This window comes from Moschus berezovskii, chromosome 2 (assembly GCF_049115385.1).
Source record: "Moschus berezovskii isolate FMDL1 chromosome 2, NW_MosBer_1.0, whole genome shotgun sequence".
NCBI lineage: Eukaryota > Metazoa > Chordata > Mammalia > Artiodactyla > Moschidae > Moschus > Moschus berezovskii.
This window is the reverse complement of record NC_142461.1, coordinates 101,406,288-101,427,802: the sequence shown is the minus strand read 5'-3', so window position 1 is coordinate 101,427,802 and position 21,515 is coordinate 101,406,288. Positions and strand designations below refer to the sequence as shown.

The window sequence follows — 21,515 nt, the reverse complement described above, 5'->3', positions numbered from 1 at the left end:
TCATCGCGGCGGAAGAAAGTACTGGGACACGAAGGCATCAGTGGGGCCGCGAGCCACCCTCCCTCCTGTGGAGATCTGCTTCCAAATCATCTCCTGAGCTCCCTGCAGTGCTGTCAGAACCACAGACAGGTGAAGGCAGGCCAGCGTTCCCAGAATCTCACACTCGCCTCAGAGTCACAACCAAGTCCGCTCTGAGACTCGAGCTGGGGCCCCGCTGCCTCGGCCTCCCTGCCTCCGCCCGCGGCCCCTCTCCCCCCGGCACCGCAAGCTCTGTCCTGGCCTCTTCCCCGCACGCAGCGCCCGGAGTCGGGCTCAGGCTCACAGTGACCGCCGCTCAGCTGACCAGGGGAGCTAGCACCACCTTCAGCTGGGTCCCTCCTCTGTGACGTGATGCTATTCTCAGTCCCCTCTCACAGGGTGGGTGATGATGAAATAAGGTAAAACATGAAACTGCTCACAACAGTTCCTGATACCGTGAGCTGCTTAATGGTATCATCACCTTCATCGCAGTCCCCTCCCCAGAACTGCTGGCAGCCAGAGGTCTGACATGAAACCAGAAAAGACCAGTGCTGTCTGGGTGCCCTTCCCCACACTCTGAACTGTGTGCCATGGTCCTACCTCTCAGAGCTCTCACCCTCAATATCCTTAAGTCACCCACCTTGTCTCCGTAGGTCCTGAGAACATTCTCTCCCAGAACGTGTGCTGGGGTTGCCACTGCCCTTCTAGCAGACTAGATGCCACCTCCCAAACAGTGGTCCTCACACTCGCCTGCTCATGACAACCACCTGCCAGCTCTTGCCCACCCACCCTTAGCCCCGCCCCACGGAGCCCCCCAGAACTGCTCCCACTGTGGCTCCCACGCATCCCCGACACCCCCAGTGCTGGGCTATCCCTCAACACTGGCCTCTGCTTTCTCCTCTTTTAACACTCTGAATGACTGTGATTAACTGGGTCTTAGAGAGGGACCAAAAAAAAAACCCCTCCATACATCTGGCCTCTTACTCCTTAACCTGGGAGCAGGTGACTACAGTCCCTCACGTACTCTAAAATCTGAAGCTACCCTTCCTCCTGCTGCTGCACTGAGGTGTTCACTGACCTAATTTGGCTCCTTTTCTCAACAGCGTAACGACTACAGATGTGTTCCGACAACCGATGGCTCTGTCCAAGGGCCGCATTCCGCTGTGGTCCACGTGCTCGATCACAGCCCCCTTGTCCACCAGATACAGCACCTGCAGAGAGAGAGCACGGGCCCTGAGGCCACAGGCACGGCCCTCGCCTCACCCAACGCCACAGCTGGTGTGGAAGCTGGCGACCTTAGTTTCACTCCGATCTCGGATGCCTCTGGCCTAATGGGATCCTAGACTGGAAATAAAGCTGACATAGAACAAAGCAGAGAAACTGCAATCCACAGCTCAAACCTGCTCTGCTAAAGTGATTTTGATGTTGGCAATGAGGAAGGCAGGTAGATGCTCCGGAAGGGGGTGGGGAGTGTGTCCGTGCACCCAGACCACAGACAGGTACGTGCACGCCTTCACCTCTCTTCCGCACCCTACTTCCCAGGCCACAGAGAGGAGATACAGTCACTTTTTCATCTCCAATTACATATTAGGAGGCAGGCTTCTGCCATAGCTCCAATGAGCTACCAGGTCACGGCAATGGGCACTCCAGAAGCACTCAGATCCACACAGCCTGGATACAGAACCTGAAAGGGTTGATCCGCCAGACCCAATTATAATTCACTTTTAAGGCATAGGAAAGAGATTTGAATATAGGGACTGTAAAGACGGAAAGCTTAAGACCATGCTACCAAGACTGACTTGATGTGACCAAACAGCTGTCACTTGGGCTAAACAGAGAACAACAGGGAAAACCACACTGTGGTTTGACAGAAACAGAAACTGCCAGTAAAATTGCTCTACTCACTGGAAAAATCTGCAGATTGCTTAGATTTTCACGTGGATCTGATACATCTCATCAGTATACCAGCTGTTCACAAAATAACACTAGAGGGATCAATATCCAGGATATGTAAAGAACTCCTACAACTCAACAACAAAAGCCTCAAATAACCCAACTTAAAAATAGGCAAAGCTATGATAAGCCATAGTGGAAAGAATATTAAAAAGTATATATATATATATATATATATATATACGTATGTATAACTGAGTCATTCTGTACAGAAATTAGCACACTGTAAACCAACTATACTTCAATACAACTGAAAAAATAGGCAAAGTATCTGAACAGACATTTTTCCAAAGATGACATACAAATGGCCAATAAACATGTGAGAAAATGTTCATCACTAGGGAACTGCAAATCAAAGACACAAGTTATTCACTATTAGGATGGCTACTGTTAAAAAAAAAACACACAGAATGAAACAGAAAATAAGTGTTAGAGAGGATATGGAGAAACAGGTGCCCGTGCGCATTGCTGGTAAGATGGAACCACTATGGACACAGTATGAAGGCTCCTCAAGAAATTAAGAATAATATTACCCCTTGACTCAGCAATCTTACTTCTGGGTATCTACTCAAAAGAATGGATAGATCTCCAAGAATTTGCAAGATCTCGATGAAATATTTGCATACCCATGTTCATAACAGCACTATTCCTAATAGCCAAGAGGTGGAAGCAATGCACGTGCCCACTGAGTGGATGAACGGATTAAGGAAATGAGGCAAATGCACAAATGGAATACTGCTCAGCCTTGAGGACATCCTGACACACGCCGTGACGTGGACAAACCCGGAAGACACAGTGCTGAGTGAGATCAGTCAGTCAGAAAAAGACAACTATTGCGTGATGCCACTGCACGAAGGACCAAAAGCTGTCATTCAGAGAAACAGAAAGTATCGATAGAAAGATGGCTGCCAGAAGCTGGGGGTGAGGGGCGGCAACAAGGACTTACCGTTTAGTGGGTGCAGTTTCAGTTTTCAAGACAGAAAGAGAGCCCGGGCTCTGGCTGCACCACAATGTGAAGTGTACGGAGCACTACTCAAGTCTTCACTTGGGAATGGGTACGATGCTAAATTTTATGTTCTGTGTTTATATCCCTTTTTTTAAAAAATGACAGAATACTAAGCTCCTTCACTCTTCCCTAATGGTGATAATCTAGAGGATCTGGTAAGGTAACAAAAACAGAGAAAGAAAAGTGTGGAGATGGGCGGGTTGGTTAAATGGCTGTTTTTTAAAATCGAGACTTATGTACAATTTATAATGTCCAGGAAATTGAAACCATTTAACTCTAACATCACTGCCTTTTAAAAGCATCAGGCACAGATGTGCAGGATGGCCTCCGCCCCAAGGTCCACAGCTCCCAGCAACACAGCACCTGTCTGCCTAATTCTCATGTTAGACACATGTAACTATTCATAAATGATCACTCTCAAAGAGCTGAACATTCCTCCAACACCTGCTTGGTGCATAGGACGTAGAGACTGACAAAGATGTGGTTTTTTCCTTGAAAGACATTTTGTGGTTCTTTGTTTATTAAGGTTTTATCCCTTCATTCCTCAGTTAGGGACTCAGGCGTTTGACAAAGAGATAAAGACAGTGCCCAAAGCATCTTACATTCTTTCAAGACAAAGCTGCATTGATTTAAAAGCAAACCAACTAATTATTTGACCAGTAATTTCTCACATATATAAAAGTGATTTTAAATGAACTATACAGGAATTCTATTTCTATGAAAATTATAAGAAAATAAAACTACATATGCACGTGCGTACACATACTCACGGATGTGTGTTGCATCCATGTATGTGTGTGCAGTTTGTCATCATGGAATCTTAAGTTTTTAAGACTCTATCAAAATCTTTACTCCAGTTCTGAAACAAACCGCATGCCACAGAACTAGCAGAAAATGAAAGCCACCCCACAGCACATGCGTACACCCCGGCCACACTGGGGCAGCATCACACACACTTGGAGGTGGCTCAGATCCCAGATCAGCAGGCGGCCTGGCCCGCCTGGCACAGGTGGGGAGCATGGCCACCGCGGTACCTACGGTCTCTGCGTCGCCGTAGAAGGCGGCCAGGTCCAGGGGGCTGCGGCCGTTCTTGTCCGTCTGGTCGATCTCGGCTCCCTCCTCCACTAGGAACTGGACAACAGCCCTGTGACCTTTCAGACATGCCCAGCTTAATGCCGACAGACCCTCCTTGTCCAGAGAAGAAAGGGCAGCACCTGAAAAAGAAGCCCATTCAATAAATGTGACTTTGGAAAGGCCAGACCTGAGCAAAACCCTTCTGCATCCGCAGGGGCCTGGCTTGCAGAATGTGGCCACCAGGCTGGTGAAATCTGTAGCTGACCAGGTGAAACGATCGTCCCTGCTGTAGCTGAGCAATAGGTACATAGGACGCACCCCTAAACCCTCTACTTGTGTGCAAGGCAGAAAACATCCGTAACAAAAAGACTTAATAAACAGATTAAAAATAAAAAGTGAATCAGAAAGTACTAAATGGGTCTGCCAAAGTTCTTTTCTTTGTCCACCCAAGAGAAGCCCTCACAGCGGCACAGTGCCGCTACCTTTTGAAAGCAGAAATTGCACGGTGCTCAGGTGCCCTTCGCAAGCAGCCACCATGAGGGGCGTCCGGCCCTGCTTGTCACTGAGGTTCACGTCACAGCCGTGGTCCAACAGCAACCTAACAATCTGAAAGAAACAGCCAGGATCACACACTTGCCACTGCATCTGAAATCACAGGCTCTCTGCTCGGGCTGGCTGTTCTACCTCTAAGAGGAGTGAAAGGACTCTCTTCTTTTCAAAAACCCCTCTAAGTTATGTGATCCATGGGGCTTGTAAACTCTTTATATTTTATTTCTTTGAACAGACTCTTCTTTCAAATATATGCTCTTTTTAACGTGCCCAATTCATTAGTCTATCTATAAAACAGGCACACACAAGGCAGCAGTTTGAAGGAGAAGGGGATCCTGAGCACAGTCAGGCAATGACAGGACAGCCACTGTGCAGCAGCTGAGCAGAACCAAAGGGAGTGAGCCACGGCCCCACAGGGCACTGACGCCGAGTTCCTGGTGGGGAAACACCTCCCCTCTCCCCGCAGCCGTCTGCTCCTGGGGACAGCTGGACCTTCACACCAGGGGGATTTTACCAAAGCTTCCTGGACAAGAGTCTCTGCCTCAAAGTTACGCCTTTTAACAGTACATGGTGAAAGGGGGACCAAAAAAACCAGACAAGCATCTGCTACAATAACCTCCCAGAGGGAACTGCTCTGCCTAGGGGGCAGTGGTCCAGCTTCTCCCCCTCCAGGACCACATTTGTTTTAATGCTTTCTCATTCTGGACACACTAAGAAATGTTTCCAAACTTCCTCACCACTTAGGGGACCCTAAGACCAGAAGAGAGGATTCGCTGGGCCACCACAGGGAGCTGTGAGAGTAGCAGGGGACGGACGGCACAAACCAAGCTTCTAGAACCGGAAAGGAGAAAAGCCGGAACCCTGGAGGGGAGTCTCAAGGCTCCTACTGACAGAGCTGGCAGGAGTCAGAAGGGTCGCGACTCCACGTCAACTTGGGTCTAGAAAATCCTTCCTAAAGGATGTGGCGGGAGCCCTTTGTCTTTATGCAGCGGTGTGACCTGGTGCCAGGCACAGGGCAGATACACGGTCAGTGTTCACAAAAGGAAGGAATGCAAGACTAAGCCGCTGCTCTCAGGGACCCCTTAACTACAAGCAGCAGCACATCACTCCCAGCAAAAGAAAGCAGCCTGAATCACAGTGCAGGACCAGAGGGAGACACTTCCATTCCCCAGGAGTACAGCAGGACCACTCCTCTCCCAAGTACCCTGGACAAATGGGTCATACTATTACGAAAACAACTCTGTTACAGCAAATCTCCTGATGACATGATGGGCTTCACCAGCTCCGCTCCCTTCCTCAGTTAAAAGGAAGTGGTTATGGGTCTCTGACCTGGTTACCAGCCCACATGGCTGACTATGCTAGCCAGTCAGATATCTGCCCTGATGCTGCAGGACTCCCAGAACAAGTAGAAGCCAAGAATGTGAGAAAGACAGGGTCCAGCAGGGGCGATGGGCACTTTTCCCAACCATTGTTTCTGAAGCCTCCGGGGTCCCCTGGGTACCTGCCAGTGCCCCTGGCGTGCCGCGCAGAACAACGGAGGGACCCCTCTCCTGTTAGTCCGAGACACAGCAGCTCCACGCTCCAACAGCAGCTCACAGACCTCCAGCTTGCCTCGTCCAGCAGCAGCCGTCAGGGCTACAGGGAGGAGGAGACTGTTAGCATGATGGCCACATGGTGGTAGCCAAAGGAGGCCACGGATCCTCTGACACCCCTCCCACTGAGAGGAAGGGGACCACGCACTCTGCCCCCATTGAATCTGGGTGGGCTCTGTGACACCTCTGACCAACAGAATACAGCAGAAATGATGCTGCACCAGTGTGTGGGCCCAGGCCCTGAGGGCGGCTTCCTTAGAACACCCTTGGAACCAGACGCCACGCTGTGAGGAAGCCCAAGCAGTCTTGAGATGAGACCACTGGGAGAAGCTGTGTGTGGCTGACATCCCAGCAGAGAGCCAGCAACCCCGGCCACCATGTGCTTGTGCCATCCTGGAAATGGAGCCCCAGACCCCACCAAGCCACTCTATCATGGCAGCTTCATCTATGAGAGCCATCTCTACAAGCCCAGCCCAAATGTAGTTCCAGGAGCCACAAAGCGTGTGTTTTATTGTCGTCTTTTTTCACAGTAACAGACAACAACAATATGGGCCAACATAAACACAGAGATCAGTTACTGTCCAGCCTCTCTTCTTCCCCTGAAGTCACACATTTCAGTCCACAGGGACCAATAAATACCGAGACAGTGAGAGTGTATCACATCCTCCCTGCCTTCACGGAGCTTAGAATCTCCGTAACAAGTCCGGATCCTGGACTAAGGATGTCGAGAAAGCAAACAAAGGGATGAGCAGTCTGTGGAGGGACTTGTGTGCCCAGGTGAACAGCCCACTTTGGCCCTGAGGCAGGCGGCTGCCGCTGGCAGGGGACGCTCTGCAGGGAGGCAGCCAAGGACAAAGCAGAACTATGTGAAGGGAAAGAATACAGGGCGGGAATGCTCAGGACCACCTCATGGCAGCTGCTGCACCTCTCCACTCCCAAGTCATGATACATAATGGGGGGTGGGGGATGAGTAGAAGAGGGGTCGGTTAGAAGAGGAGACTTCGGCTACGGCACGCGAACCGCTGTCTAGAGGGAAGGAGAGTGGCAGTTGTGGGGGACAACCCCGGCCAGGACGACGCTCTTCCTCAGAGGACAGGAAGGCATGAGGGTGGGAGACAGACACGGCAGGAAAGGTGTCTGCAGTGCAGAGAAGGAAGGAGAAGCTTGAGCCTGACGCTGCAGCTCTAGTCCTGGGGCAATTCTTCTTTAAATACAGCCTCACCCATACAAACTCCTGGCATTCCTACAAATCAGATGCCTTAGTATGAAAACCGGGAAAACACAGAAATAGGCCATTCACAAAAGGTGAAGACCAAAGGCCAATAACTCATGAAAAGTGCCCAACCTCACTAGTAGTCCAAGTAACTGCAAAAACAAGACCCACTGCTGGTTGAAGAAGTTCACATCCTTCCACCCAGCAACGCAGGTACAGATGTGCGCCCGGAGGTGCCCCTGGAGCACAGGATGTTTAGCCTGGAGGTGCCCCTGAAGCAGAGGTGCCTATGGAGCATAGAGAGATGTGTACTCGTCACAGCCCTGAGCAGGAGCAGCCCAGCTGGCGTGGACAACCAACCCCATCAACAGATCATGGTGTGAACACTATACAGCAACCACAATAAATGCTACACAGCTAAATGCAGTGCAATGGGTCAGTCTCCCAAATTTAACACTGATTCCAAGGAACAAAACAAAAGAACACAAGGGTAACAGTTTGGAACTGAGCACTCCTGGGCAGCTGCAGGACAGGCCCCCAGCCGCCCCCTTTCCAAGAGGGCAGGGCCCAGTTCCCCTGTGAACCCAGGAGTCGCCCAGCACCCAGATGGCTGGAGTGGAGAACTGGGGGCTCAGCAACTGGGGGCTCCTTGTGTCCTCTCCAGACACCCCTCAGGACAGACAGCGTTCCTACTCCAACTGTCTTGAGCTGGCCATGGCTTAACTCCCAGGACCACACACAGCAAAGGCCATAAACGTGACATAGGGGCCCAGTCTCCCTGGGAGGACAAAGAAATCCTGTCTGCTTTACCAGTCTTCTGAAGATGGGGCAAGCCAGAACAAACCATGGATGGATGGAGTGGAAGCTACCAAGGGTCTCGACCCCAAGTGCCATTCCTACCTGTGTTATACCAACAGGCTCATCACCACCCATCACATGTCTAAGTCTGTAAATAAATTGTATATAAATACTGTAAACAGACTAGTATTTATACTGGTTTAGGTATACATATATATATGGGCTTCCCTCGTAGCTCAGTTGGTTAAGAATCTGCCTGCAGTGCAAGAGACCCGGGTTCCATCCCTGGGTCGGGGAAGATCCCCTGGAGAAAGAAATGGCAACCCTCCAGTATTCTTGCTTGGAAAATCTCATGGACAGAGGAGCCTGGTGGGCGGCAGTCCATGGGGTCGCAAAGAGTTGAGCACGACTGAGCGACTAACACTTATTACTTAGGTATGTACATACTGGTTTAGGTTCAGATGGACCTGAACACCCGGGGCTGGTTTGTAGCACGGAGGCTGTGAGCTACTACCTGGCCTGCGACTCCTCGGAGACCTTCCTGCAAGTAGGGAGCCTCCTCCTCAGGGAGCTGACTGTGGCACAAAGCAGGCACACGCGCTGCCAGATGTGGGCAGGAGGGCACGGAAAGAACTAGCTCAAGGCTCTTCCATGTGATCCACCGTGACATTCCAGTCTCTCTTATTTGGTAAACAAGTTCCATCTGCATTATAAATGGGGCCTTTAAACCAAGATTTCTTTTGCAGCTGCCACTGATTTTTTTTTTTTTTTTGGCAACAACAGCACATCAAAAATGACAGCCCAGCACTAAAAATAGGACCCTGTGTTTGAAGAAGGCGCCAGAAGAGCCAGAAGTTAGAGCAGCTGAAGTCGGAGAAGAGTGCCGCCCAGAGACCGGGCAGGATTCCCTTGTCTTCCCTTCCAGCCGAACTGGCTGCACTTCTGCTGATCAGCCTGCCTTTGAGATGGCAAAATGCCTCTCAGCACAGGCTGGAGTCCCACACAGTTGGCCTAACAGGGATCACAAATTCTTAACCAGGCTCTCACTTTCAAATGACGCCCCAAACAGTGGGACCTGTCTGTCCCCTTTTCAACTCAGATTGAATCTTTGGTGTCATCATGAGCCCTGAGGCTGGGGTGGGGGCGGGCATCTCAAGTTCCAGCAGCCATAAGGATTTAAGGATACCATATTCGGAAACAAGGGAGACTGAAGACCACACGCTTAAACAAACAAAACCACAGCAGAATTCTGCCCAGGAATTCCAGCTATTCTGCTGGAAAAACGCTGTCCTCCAAGCTGACCACCAGCCTCTGACAAGGGTCAGTGCACTCGGCCTGGCCAGAGAAGGGGGAGGAAGCAGGACAGGAGGAGAAAGCACCCCACAGTGTGGCAAGGCCTCGGCTTCTGGCCAAGGGACTTTAAAGAGGAAGGAGGAAGAAAAAGGACTTGGTAGGAAAAGGGTGCGGGCTCTAAATATCAGTGTGAGCTCACGGCACTTCTCAAGACCCACAATGAACATCATTTCTCCTACTAGCAAAATCCTCAACAAGATGGCATTTTTGTAGCTAAATTTCCATGAAGGCATGTATCATTTTCTGACTAAAATTTTTCCACGGCAATACTGTCTTCTGTCTTCAGAGCATGAGGAGATTTGTCGTGGCAGATGTTCATTTTAAGCAAACCCGACTCACGCTCAGCAATATGAAACCCTCACTGAAAACATCAGGGAGAGATGGTTCTTGCTTAAATGGATCATTTGCAGGAAACTTTTACGAACTAAAGTTCTCTGGGCAAAGACGTGATTTACAAAAACTCAACTGTCAACTCACCTGGAACATAGTCATTCCATAAACAGGGCTGTTTATGACATTTTATGCCAGGTCTGTCTCTCTCTCTCACACACACAGGGATGTGTGGCTTAACAGGCCTGGGGGTTGCAACAACGGACTGTCGCCCCGGCACGGACATGCTTCTGTCCTTAGAAGGGTGACAGGTCGGAGCACACACAGGCAGTTCCCTGCTTCTGGACAGTGACTTTCTCTTTCTTCATACACTGATGACCCAGGCCGTCCTCCCAGGCCCGAGCTGCAGCCGCAGAAGCACTTTCTGCCGGCTGAGATGGCCGTGAGAGTGACGGAGGGGGGCCAAGAGGCTCAGCTTGGCTTCTGCACTTGTGCTTACCGGTGCACTTTATTTCCTAACATACTGGTTTTTCGCATCTCTCAGAAAAATGGATGGAAAATGAACTGCAGTCAGCATCAGGGTTCGCATAAATGTCAACGAGTTGCGACCAAGATGGAGACCATTAGATGTGACAAAGGCAGTGAAGACGGCACCGCGGCTGGAGGAGAACAAAGGTGAAAGGTACCATGGAATGCTGGGAATCTCTCAGCTCTCCCACCTAAACTATGACGCTCAGAAAAATAACTTGGGATTTCACAGTTTTTTAAACCTCTTTGGGAGTGGCCCTGCCCCTGCCCCTGCACCTTCTAATAACTGGCCTCTGGAGAAGTTGTTACCCCAGACGTTACTCAGCCTGTGTTTCGCTTTGCTGCCCCTGTGGGTCCGCGCAGGACTGCCACTCAGACAGGCTGGGCCCAAAGGCCTCTGACTGAATGGAAGTAGCACCCTGACCCCTCCCAGACAGCCAGGGGACACCCCCTCCTCCACCTTCCACGGACTGCATTTATAAAAAGCCCAAGCTCACAGCCTTGTTTTGTGAGGCATTTCCTTCCTGGCTGAGGAGGGGGAGGCTTCCGTGGAAAGAATAAACTTCCCAACAGCTATAAATTCTTCATCTCCACAAAGACCTGAACCCTCAACAATGCAAAGGATGAAACGACACACAATAGACTGCTCTGACTGGAAAATGCCATTGCTCTGGGAGACCAGCTCCTAGGAGCCTCCGGCACCCCTAGCCTTGGTGGACGCCCATGCTGGAGGATGACCTTATGAATGGGAAGCCAGTACTGCCCAGATACTCCCTGAAGCACAAGTGGCTGTTTGGAACACTTTCCTCATTGTTCTGACCCTTCCTTATCGTTCAGCATTTGGCACAAGTCTCCCAGGAGGGCCTGCAGCTGCAGGCCTCAGTGGGGTCAAGGAGAGGGAACCTCCGTTACAAGGCGACAGGCAGCAACCAGGCAGCACATGAAAATGCTGCCTCCCCCACTGTATCAGTGAACTATTTATAAAGCAAGGCAGGAGCCAGATGTGAGGAGCCAAGACACTCCTGATGTGCGACCCGTTCTACAGTGAAAACACGCTGCCAGATTAAACACGAACCTCAAGCTGCAAGGAACTGTTTTAAGGAAGTAACATGTGCAGCTGCCACAGGACTTCACGTGTGACCAAACTTCTTTGTCCCTTACAGTCTCTTCCGATGATGCGCCCTGTGATTCTAAGGAACCCAGGTTTTTAGAACATTCAAAGAAGGATAAGAAAACAGTGCAATGGGAGATTACCAGACAAGATGGCAGAGTTAGAAGAACCTTGAGCTCATCTCCTCTCAGGAGGAAAGTGAGAAGATTCTGACATTTTAATAATATACTCGGATATTTGTAAAGTGTTTCCTACAAGACACTTGATGGGCCTTCAAATTCACAAATTTATTGAATACACAGCTAACTTCTATGAAGCAAGTACCACTCATCCTGGTCTTATTGATGAGGAAAATATGGCCCAGAGAAGTTAAAACAACTCATCGAAGGTCACACGGCTAGTGGGAGACACGAAAGCATTTGGTGCCAGGGAGTCCAGTTGGAGTCTGAGTTCTTAACTCTCGCACTTTGGCCCCTAAAGAATCTCCTTTTAAAAAATATTCAATCAATCAGACTAAGAATGTTGTTCTAGAACAAGGGTACCAGAAAATACTTTTCTTCTCTTGAAGAATTGTTAAGCTTTCTCCCACAGACAGTAAGAATAATCTGTAACAAGTGCGTTCCCTTCTCACTCTGGTCACAAGGCATCCTAAGGCCAAAACAGTAGCTCAACCTGGCAGACATGCAGGACTTTACGGCAGAAATATCCACGCTGTTCCTCGTGTCCTGTTTCTGACCATTTTTTTTCCTTTTCTTATATATTTTATTTCAAAGACGCCTCTTCAAGTCCTTTGAGGGATAATGTGTGCTATAAATAACATCAATTCAATTTAAAAACAATTTCCTAAAATATGGGATGACATAAATCATGTTCCATACAGACTTTGTGCCAAAAATCTATCAGAAAATTGTAGCTCTGACCAGCTGTCACTTCCAAAGTGTGCTGAGAATGCTCACATTTTGGGCAGATCCTCTTACACACCGCATTATTTAAAGCATGTACGTTGTGCTGTTCCCGCCTCTCCTCAAAGGGATACACGTGAGCCAAGGAGAGCAGAGTTAAATGCAGGACCCCACATGAGGGATCAATGCAAAAGGGGGACCTTCTGACAAAACCATACTACACAAGTGTGTGCGTGCTCAGTTGCATCCGACGCTTTGAGACGCCACGGTCTGTAGCCCACTAGGCTCCTCTGTCCATGGGATTTCCCAGGCATAAATACTGGAGTGGGTTGCCATTTCCTCCTCCTCTTCCAGACCCAGGGATCAAAACTGTGTCTCTTACACCTCCTGCATTGGCAGGCAGATTCTTTACCACTAGTGCCCAGGCTCAAAACCAGAAAGAATCCAAATACATTTCAACAAGAATTGTAAACAATCAAGATGACTTTTCTACAGGAGAGCAGGTGAATGTCCAGAGTTAGGAGGGAACGACCGAAACAGCAAGCAGCCATGTTTGTGGGTAAAGATGCTCTAAGCTACCAAAATGCATATGAGTGCATGTTTTTATGTTGGAAGCCCACGTTTTTTTAATCAAAAGGAAGGAACTCACTAGAACAAAGGCCTCTGTGTACAGCAGAAACAGCACAATGGAGGTGGGGCACAGGGTCCTGGCAAGCGGTCAAGTCACCCGTCCATATGCACCTGAGACGCCTCTGTGGGCTTCCACAGGCTCCCTCCTTGCCCCTCACCTGCCCCGCAGGACTGAGACACACAGTCGGTTGATTCCTGCTGTCCTCTCAGCAGAGGACAGGTCCCCATGTCAGGGGCAAACCCCGGGTGTCTTCTCGGGCAGAAAGGGGGCAGGGTGTGTATGCACCCAGTCCCTCTCCTTCTCACCCCAACCCCCTCTATTGTTCGAGTGGCCTCAGGCCCATCTTCAGCTCCTTCCAGGGCCTGAAAGGGTTGCCCCCTCCTCCAGAGCCTACACTACCCCGCTTTGTCCCTCCCCTCTCACAGTCCTGGGTTGCCCCCCTCCCAGTTCCCTCCCTTTAGGGTCCTGAGTTACCACCTCCCACCCTCTCCAGGGTTCTGGGTTACCCACCCTCCCCTCCCTTCCCAGGGCCTGGGTTGCCCCCTCCATCCAGAATGGTGGATCACCCCCCTTCTAGGCTATCCCCTCCCTCACACTCTCTAAGGTCCTGGGTTACCCCCTCTTTCATGCTTTTATGCTTAGGACAGCCAAAACTTCTACCTTGTTCAGAATGGACAGAAATCTGGATTTCCACCCATCTTACTGCTCTTTTCTAAAGCAAACCCTAGCAGAGGAAGGAATGCTTGAACAAGGATTTCCCAGCAGTACTGATGAGACCTCCCCGGGACCTCCAAAAACAGTACAACAGAAGTCACTTGCTTGTCTCTACAAAGCAAATTCCTTCACGTAAATTCTCCACATGTCCCAACAAGCAAGAGATCAGTTCTTTTCTTTCTAGTCTCTCACCTGAATTCTGCCTTGAGATGTACCTAACCGGTGTGAAGGCCAAACTCAATCCAGAAGTCTCAAATTTCCTTTAAATTCTTAACAAATAAGAGCCCTACTCTCTCCAAAAAAAAACTAAGGTAAAATCTGAAAGAATAGAGGGTTCTTTTAAATCAACCACAAGGCATCCTGTTGCCTGATGTGCATGTACAGAGTTCTGGGGCAGCTTTGGGTGTGATGAGCTCAACTGTCCATGGTCCCTGCAGTGAGAGCTGAAGGACATCTCACCCCCTGCCACCACCCAGAAGGACAGGCAGAGTCCCAGAGTGGAAACTGAAGCCGTTGAATGGAGACAAGAGAGAAACTTTTAAAACAGCAAAGATGAAATACAACTCATATTCTGGCTTCCTAGTCCCATAAGGAAAGAGGTGTGAGGACCCTCCCCCTGGGTGTGGGAGAAAACATCCCACACCCAGCTGAGAGGCTGGGCTGAGACTCAAGTCCCATTCAGAATTCCACGCAGAATTAGAGAAGAGTGACCCATGACTGGCATACATGCTGGACTAAACTGCCTCCACAAATGATGACAATGAAGGTTATGCAGCTAAAAATCCCATTTGATTTACTGGGGAAAAAATTCAACCCTTCTTGGAAATTGAGGAAAATACGGTGTTCTTAACAGCTTTAGCAATAAAAACAGTATTTACAATGATTAAATTTCTTTGGAAAGTATTTACCAACTAAAAAAGCATGAACAACATAAAAGAATACTTGACATGAAACATTTCGGTGAGACATCTAACTACCTCTGATGGGGCATCTCAGTTCAGAACTTAGGGAAGGGCAGTCCTTGGGAGCAGTTGGCTGACGGGCAGGATGGCGTCCTACCCATGTGTGAAGCCAGGGCTTCAAGCCTGCTGCAACCAACTAGGAAGCAGTGAGAAGGATTTCCAGGGGACCACAGGGCGCAGCACATTGCGGGTTGGAAGTCGGGCTGGCGGTGCAGGGAGGGAGATGTTATGCACACAAAGATGGGGCTGGCACAGGCCATCTTGACCTGTCAGTCATGTCCATGCCATGGGTAGTTGCTAATAGCTAGGTGTTTCAAAAGATGCAGTACAGCACCCAGCCACATAGATGACTGGATCGAGGGCATCTAAGCCAGCCTGGAGTCCAGCAGCGCATGACCTGCACTCTGACAGACAAGAAGACACAATGAGCATCCCAGTGAGCAATGGGCTCCTGGCTTCTGCCCTCCAACAACACAATTTCTCCCAAATTATTCTGCAAGGTGAGTGTTACCGATCCTAAAAGTTACACAACTTTGTTTTCTTTAAACCCACATGTCTGCTCAGTCAACAGCTATGTATCAAGCACCAGAAAAGACCAGTGGCTAGTGGCTACCAGGCTGGACGTACAGAAAGCAAGCATTTCCATCATCACAGAAAATTCTACAGGACAACGTGAGACCAGACACAGTGATTACAGAAAGAAGAGCACAGGAGACTTGGAGAGTTCTACCCTCCTGAAACCCATAATGTAAGCACAATAAGCTTTTATCAGATAAGCAACATCAACAATCAAATTTATAAGCAGTAAGTACTAAGCAGGGAGCTGCAACGTGACCCCAAGGAGTCAGGGCTGGGAACACTCTGCTGACAAAACAGGCATAGTCGCTGAAATAGAAGCGTTTCTATTCCCCTAAAGAGCAAGAGTTTCTGACTAGAGACAGACAGCAGACTCACAGACTTGAGAGATGCCTGGAGTTTGGAAGCACAGTTCCTCTGACAATTCACAGCAGCATGAGGTCACCAGTTAAGCATTTCTGATCATTTTATCAGGCTGATTCCCATCGAACACAGACAAGGAAACAGTAACTCAGTTAGGTCAAGACTTTGTGGGAGCCAGCACTTGTTTGTCATGACTGTGGAATGCCTGAAGCAGATAACTTGAGCATCTGATGGGTTCTTGTCATGGTTCAGGCTGCCCAGAAACTACAGGATCAAGGCTGTTTGGACAAGGCTGTTTGTGTGAATGACATGGGCAGGCAGCCTCGCAGGCAGAGCTGCTGGGTGGAGACGTACCCCAAGCCCACTCCTTGGGAGCTCCGAGCTTTTTCCTCACTCTTCTTCCACTGGAGTGAGTGTCACATTCCTTTATTTTCATGAGAACAAGAGAAAGTGCTGAAGAGCTACAGGACTGATTTTGAAGGGCTGGATCTAAACACCAAATAGACCAAACAGACATAAAAAGCAAATGGCTTCAGAGGTTGGTAGAAAGGGAAACTTACATAAATTAGGCTCTCTGCTCTCCAAAACCAGGAGAGATACAGGCAGCTGAGCTCTGAACAGGGCAGCAAAGCGCTGCAGGGACAACATCAAAGCTGGGCAGGTGAGCCAAGAACAGACCATGGAGAACCTACAGGAACCCCATCAGCTGGTATTTTAAATCCAAGTTGTTCATAGCTAATCTACACTGTATAGACTTGAATGAACTCTTGGGATCCTACCCTCAAGCTGTGGCCGGAGACAGATAAATTCCATTCTAGAGTGTTTTAGGCACAAAGCACCATTGACTACACCCAGGAATGAGGATCAAACCAAAAGGAGAGCATGCAGCCCACACAGGCTGGGGAACCACCAGGTGGCTGCTTGCCGAGAATAAGGACTACAAGCTGCCCCATCAACTCAGGCTGTCATCACTGGGGCCATCTCTTCCAGAAGGCATTTGGGGTCAGGTATAGTGAAGAGGAACTCAAAAGCCTCTTGATGAAAGTGAAAGAGGAGAGTGAAAAGGTTGGCTTGAAGCTCAACATTCAGAAAACAAAGATCATGGCATCTGGTCCCATCACTTCATGAGAAATAGATGGGGAAACAGTGGAAACAGTGTCAGACTTTATCTTTTTGGGCTCCAAAATCACTGCAGATGCTGATTGCAGCCATGAAATTAAAAGACACTTACTCCTTGGAAGGAAAGTTATGACCAACCTAGATCGCATATTAAAAAGCAGAGACATTACTTTGCCAACAAAGGTCCGTTTAGTCAAGGCTATGGTTTTTCCAGGGGTCATGTATGGATGTGAGAGTTGGACAGTGAAGAAAGCTGATCGCTGAAGAATTGATGCTTTTGAACTGTGGTGCTGGAGAAGACTCTTGAGAGTCCCTTGGACTGCAAGGAGATCCAACCAGTCTATTCTAAAGGAGATCAGTCCTGGGTGTTCACTGGAAGGACTGATGCTCATGCTGAAGCTCCAATACTTTGGCCACCTCATGCGACGAGCTGACTCACTGGAAAAGACTCTGATGCTGGGAGGGATTGGGGGCAGGAGGAGAAGGGGACGACAGAGAATGAGATGGCTGGATGGCATCACCGACTCTGTGGACATGAGTTTGAGTGTACTCCGGGAGTTGCTGATGGACAGGGAGGCCTGGCGTGCTGTGATTCATGGGGTTGCAAAGAGCTGGACACGACTGAGCAACTGAACTGAACTGAACTAAATGTGGACCCTGCGTGGTTGAATCCCAAACACAGTCCTCACAATATGGGCAATGTAGTACACATCTGTGCAAAGCCCCATATATGCAGACGTCCCCTCATCTAAAATTTCCTCTGCAAGATTTCCAAGTGTTCCTCTGACAACCACTGACAACCCGATTTCCTCTGGAAATCAAGATGGTCTGTAGTAGCAGACATGGGTGGACATTTCTGAAAGAACACAGGAGAAAAATATCAGACAGAAAAGTGCAGAGCAGGCAAGACTGGTTTTACTGACATGTAGCCACGAAGTACAGCTGGGCTTCTAAAGCCTGAGAAATAGTGCTTAGCTTTCTCTTGGTTTAAATTTTTTCTAAAGTCTCTCACACTCTTGGCTGAGGAAATTCAGGTTTACTGCCTGCAGAGGAAAGCTATGACCTGCTTCTCAGGCTGCAGAGTGGTCTGAAGGTTATACACGAGGCTTTGCAAGGGAGAAGCTGAACCATTATTCATCCTTTCACTGAGGTCGATGGGAGCCTGTAGTTTCTCTTCCATGCTTCTTTAGCCCATGACCTAGCAGATTCTCAAGGGGGAAGGAAGGAAGGTGCTTACTGAAACTCAGGACTGTTCATCTCGAGAAAAAACAGACCACACAAACAGAGCTCTCAAATGAAAGCCTTCTCTGCTTCTCTGGATTTCTTTTTTTTGTTTTGGCCCAGAAAGAAAACACCCCTCTAATATAAAGATCAGAGATTCTTACTGAGCTAAGTGAGGGGTGTTACAGGTACTGGCACGGACCCCCATCGTCATCACGGCTCCTCCCATTAGTGTCCCCGTGGGGCTGGCACTTAGACACCTGCTTACGGTCATTCTCTATTTGCCCCGAGGCCACAGAGCCCCTGAAATCACCTGGGTGGACTTTTAGGGAAGGAGTGTCCTATCCTTCCCAGGTGGTAAAGGAACCTTTACCTTCGCAGTGGTAAAGAATCCGCCTGCCGATGCAGGAGACGCAAGAGACTCGGGTTTGATCCTTGGATCAGGAAGATCCCCTGGAGAAGGGCATGGCAACCCACTCCAGTATTCTTGCCTGGAGAATCCCTTGGACAGAGGAGCCTGGCAGCCTACAGTCCATGGGGTCGCAAAGAGTCAGACACAGTTATTGGACTGAGACTGAGCACACACCTGTGTGTGTGTGTTAGGTCACACACACCTAGTGAATCAATTTCTAGGCTCAACCGCCCCTACGGTTGAGGGGTCATATGGTTTCCTATGGTCAATGGGGTTCTGACCATTGGGAACATGTGGCTAAGACTGTCACATCACATTCAGTCTTCACCAGATCCTAGAAAGCAGGATTATTTACCTCATCTGACAAAGAGGCAAAGACTCCGCCTCCAGGCCCCAGAGGACAGGGATCTGGCCTTCCAGAGAAGCACAAAGAAAGCCATGTACTGGCCTGTGGGCTACCTTGAGGCCCACAGCACAATAGGAAGTGGTGGAAACTTTCACCAAATATGGAGTAGCCCATACTATTGAAATGACTGGGGAAAAGACTCCATAAGGAATTAAGGCCAATATTTACATCTACACACGTGGACCCCAAGCATAATCGAAACCCATCTCTGAGTCCTGCACTCTCCCTGAACCTAGTGGACACGCCACCACTCCTGCCCTTTAACACCAGCCCCTGGCGCCAGCCCACCACCCACGTCACCACAACCAGCACGGTAAGCCCCATGCATGCGCCTGGCAGCATCGGCAGGGGAGTTGGGTGGGGGGGTTGTCAGGGGAGGAGGGGCAGTGGGGAGGGAGCTGGGGGGCTGAGTACCTGTGGTACCCATCAAGAAACTCTTTGAGGCTTTTCCTAAGTATGAGTTAGCTGAGGGATTCTACACACCGCCGTTTGGTTTGTTAGGAAATAACTGAGCAGCAGTTGGAAATAAATCTGTGCAGGAGACACTGAAGTCATACACAGGACACAGCCTGGAAATGCATGTTAAACACCTTTGGTTACATTTGGCAAACAGTAACTGATAAAGTCTCACACTTCTAAAACCAATTCAGTCAAATGGAAAATTTCAAAGCAGCGTATTTATATTAGTATTAACCTGACAAGTAGCCAACTTAGATCGTCCTGAAGATTTACTCACCCATGCTACAGCTCAACACACACACCCCCACACCAAAGGAAACGGACTCTGTAGCTGGTATGCAGGCTGTTATGCAGGCTCCATGAGGACCGAGTCCTGCTCTGGAGAAGGCAGGCCAGAGCCTTCCTCGCTGAGCACCCTGGATTCACCTGAACATGCGGCTGGAAGCTCTGCCCTGTGCACGGTGCATAGTCACAGGACGACCAGGTTGCTTAGGACATGAAAACACTCAGCAAGGTGGAAAGCACCGCCTTATTAGGGTATTTCTAGCTGACATTCATCAGAGGCACAGGAACTGCTGGTCTAATTCAAAACTATTCAAATTGCACTTGCTTCTAGAAAAGTTTTTCTCATCATTTGGGAAGTTTTGAAAGCTCTTAACTTCAAATGCTTTGTGATAACAATAGGCCCAGATGCATCCCATGTCATTCCTAAGACAACAAGGCCAAAATGGCGGCTAGGACATCAAGGAGCTACTTGGCCCCAGCTACAAGCAGTGGAACCATAATTACCTGTTTCTCCCCACAGCGTGTCGGTGCCATTGACGTCTATTTCATGTTCCTTTTCCAGTTCCAGCAAGCACTGGAGCACCTGTCAGAAGTGGCAAGGTGATTTAATGAGTTTTCAAAGCCATATGCGCTTATTATATCCTGTGTATCAAAGGAGAGAACGTGTTGTTTTTTAACCATGATTATCTCATGCTGCACAAGGAGAGAGAATATAATGAAAATGGTTTTCCAGCATAATTCGTATGCTATTCACACTTTCACTTTGAGAAGAAGAAGAAAAAAAAAAGTGAATTTCGGCAACACTGTTCAAGATTACTAGGTACTCAGAATTCTAATGAATTCCAACATGACCCAAATATGCCAGCCTCATCAACAAAGGACAGGGGAGATCATACAGAGTGCAGCTTCTGCATAAATCGGCAGAAGATGGTGAATCCCTTTTTTCACAAGGAAGGAAAACAAGGTGATGTATATACCTTTTCAAAAAAATAATGCTGCTTCAAACACTTTTTCCACTCACATTATTCTTTCACCTCTGTCAAACAGCAGGGTGCGTCACAGGGGTGGGGGCAGGGAGCCAGAAGTACCTGAGCCCTGAACCAGAGTCAGATCCACCCTGCTCACCAGCATCCGCCCTGCTCACCAGCAGCCACAGGAGAGCAGGACACCAGTCATCTTCCAGCTTCCCAATCCACTCACAATAAGGGCCCCACATCCTAGTCAGAAAACCTGTGAATGTTACCTTACGTGGGAAGAGGGGATTTGCAGATGTGACTGCAAATCTCGGAATGGGATGATTATCCTGAATTATCACGGTGTATATTGTATAGATACTTGATACGATCACAGCTGTTTGTAAGAGGGACAGGAGGAACCAGGGCCAAGGGAAGGACGAGGTGAGATGACAGGAAACACACTCTGAAGACAGAGGCAGGGCCACAAGCTAAGGAGTAAGGTGGCTTCTAGAAGCCAGAGGAAAAAAGAGAGAAACACTCTTCTCTGAAGCCTTTAAAAGAAGCACCGGCTTCCTGACCCAACTTAATTTCAGCCTTCTGACCTCCAGAACAGGCTGCTTCAAGCCACTGAAGTCTGTGGTCACTTACTACAGCAGCATGCGGAAACTAACACACCCCTCCAGTCTTCTGGTGAACGAGCCCTGTCCTTTGCCATGAAGCAGTGGCGGGCCATGCGGCTGCTTTTCCACGGCTCCTCACAGCCAGTTTCACAACAGCCTGAGACCAAGGTTACATCCAACGTGGCTTCTCTGTCTTTCCCAAGATGATTTTTCCCCTTCTGGATCCATGCAGATTTAGGGAACAGTTTAAAAAGGAAAAACATCCACATTCAAATATGTTGATTTAACATGTTCTCTCTGTATCTATGTAAACAGGTCTTTAAAAATATTTGTATTTTTAATCTAAAAAATAATAAACCCACTA

General features: G+C 48.9%; 1 protein-coding gene across 10 annotated transcripts in view; it reads right to left on the bottom strand.

Moving 5' to 3' along the window:
- Nucleotides 1-21,515, bottom strand: part of TANC1 (tetratricopeptide repeat, ankyrin repeat and coiled-coil containing 1) — a 252,126-nt gene that overhangs the window by 8,874 nt on the left and 221,737 nt on the right. For all 10 annotated transcript variants that reach the window (XM_055397087.2, XM_055397086.2, XM_055397092.2 and 7 more), the window contains 5 exons: nucleotides 20,080-20,158; nucleotides 6,102-6,235; nucleotides 4,534-4,657; nucleotides 4,016-4,191; nucleotides 1,097-1,229 (listed from right to left, as the gene is read on the bottom strand). In XM_055397087.2, coding sequence (XP_055253062.2) covers nucleotides 1,097-1,229; nucleotides 4,016-4,191; nucleotides 4,534-4,657; nucleotides 6,102-6,235; nucleotides 20,080-20,158 — 646 coding nt within the window. The remainder of the gene's footprint in view (nucleotides 1-1,096; nucleotides 1,230-4,015; nucleotides 4,192-4,533; nucleotides 4,658-6,101; nucleotides 6,236-20,079; nucleotides 20,159-21,515) is intronic.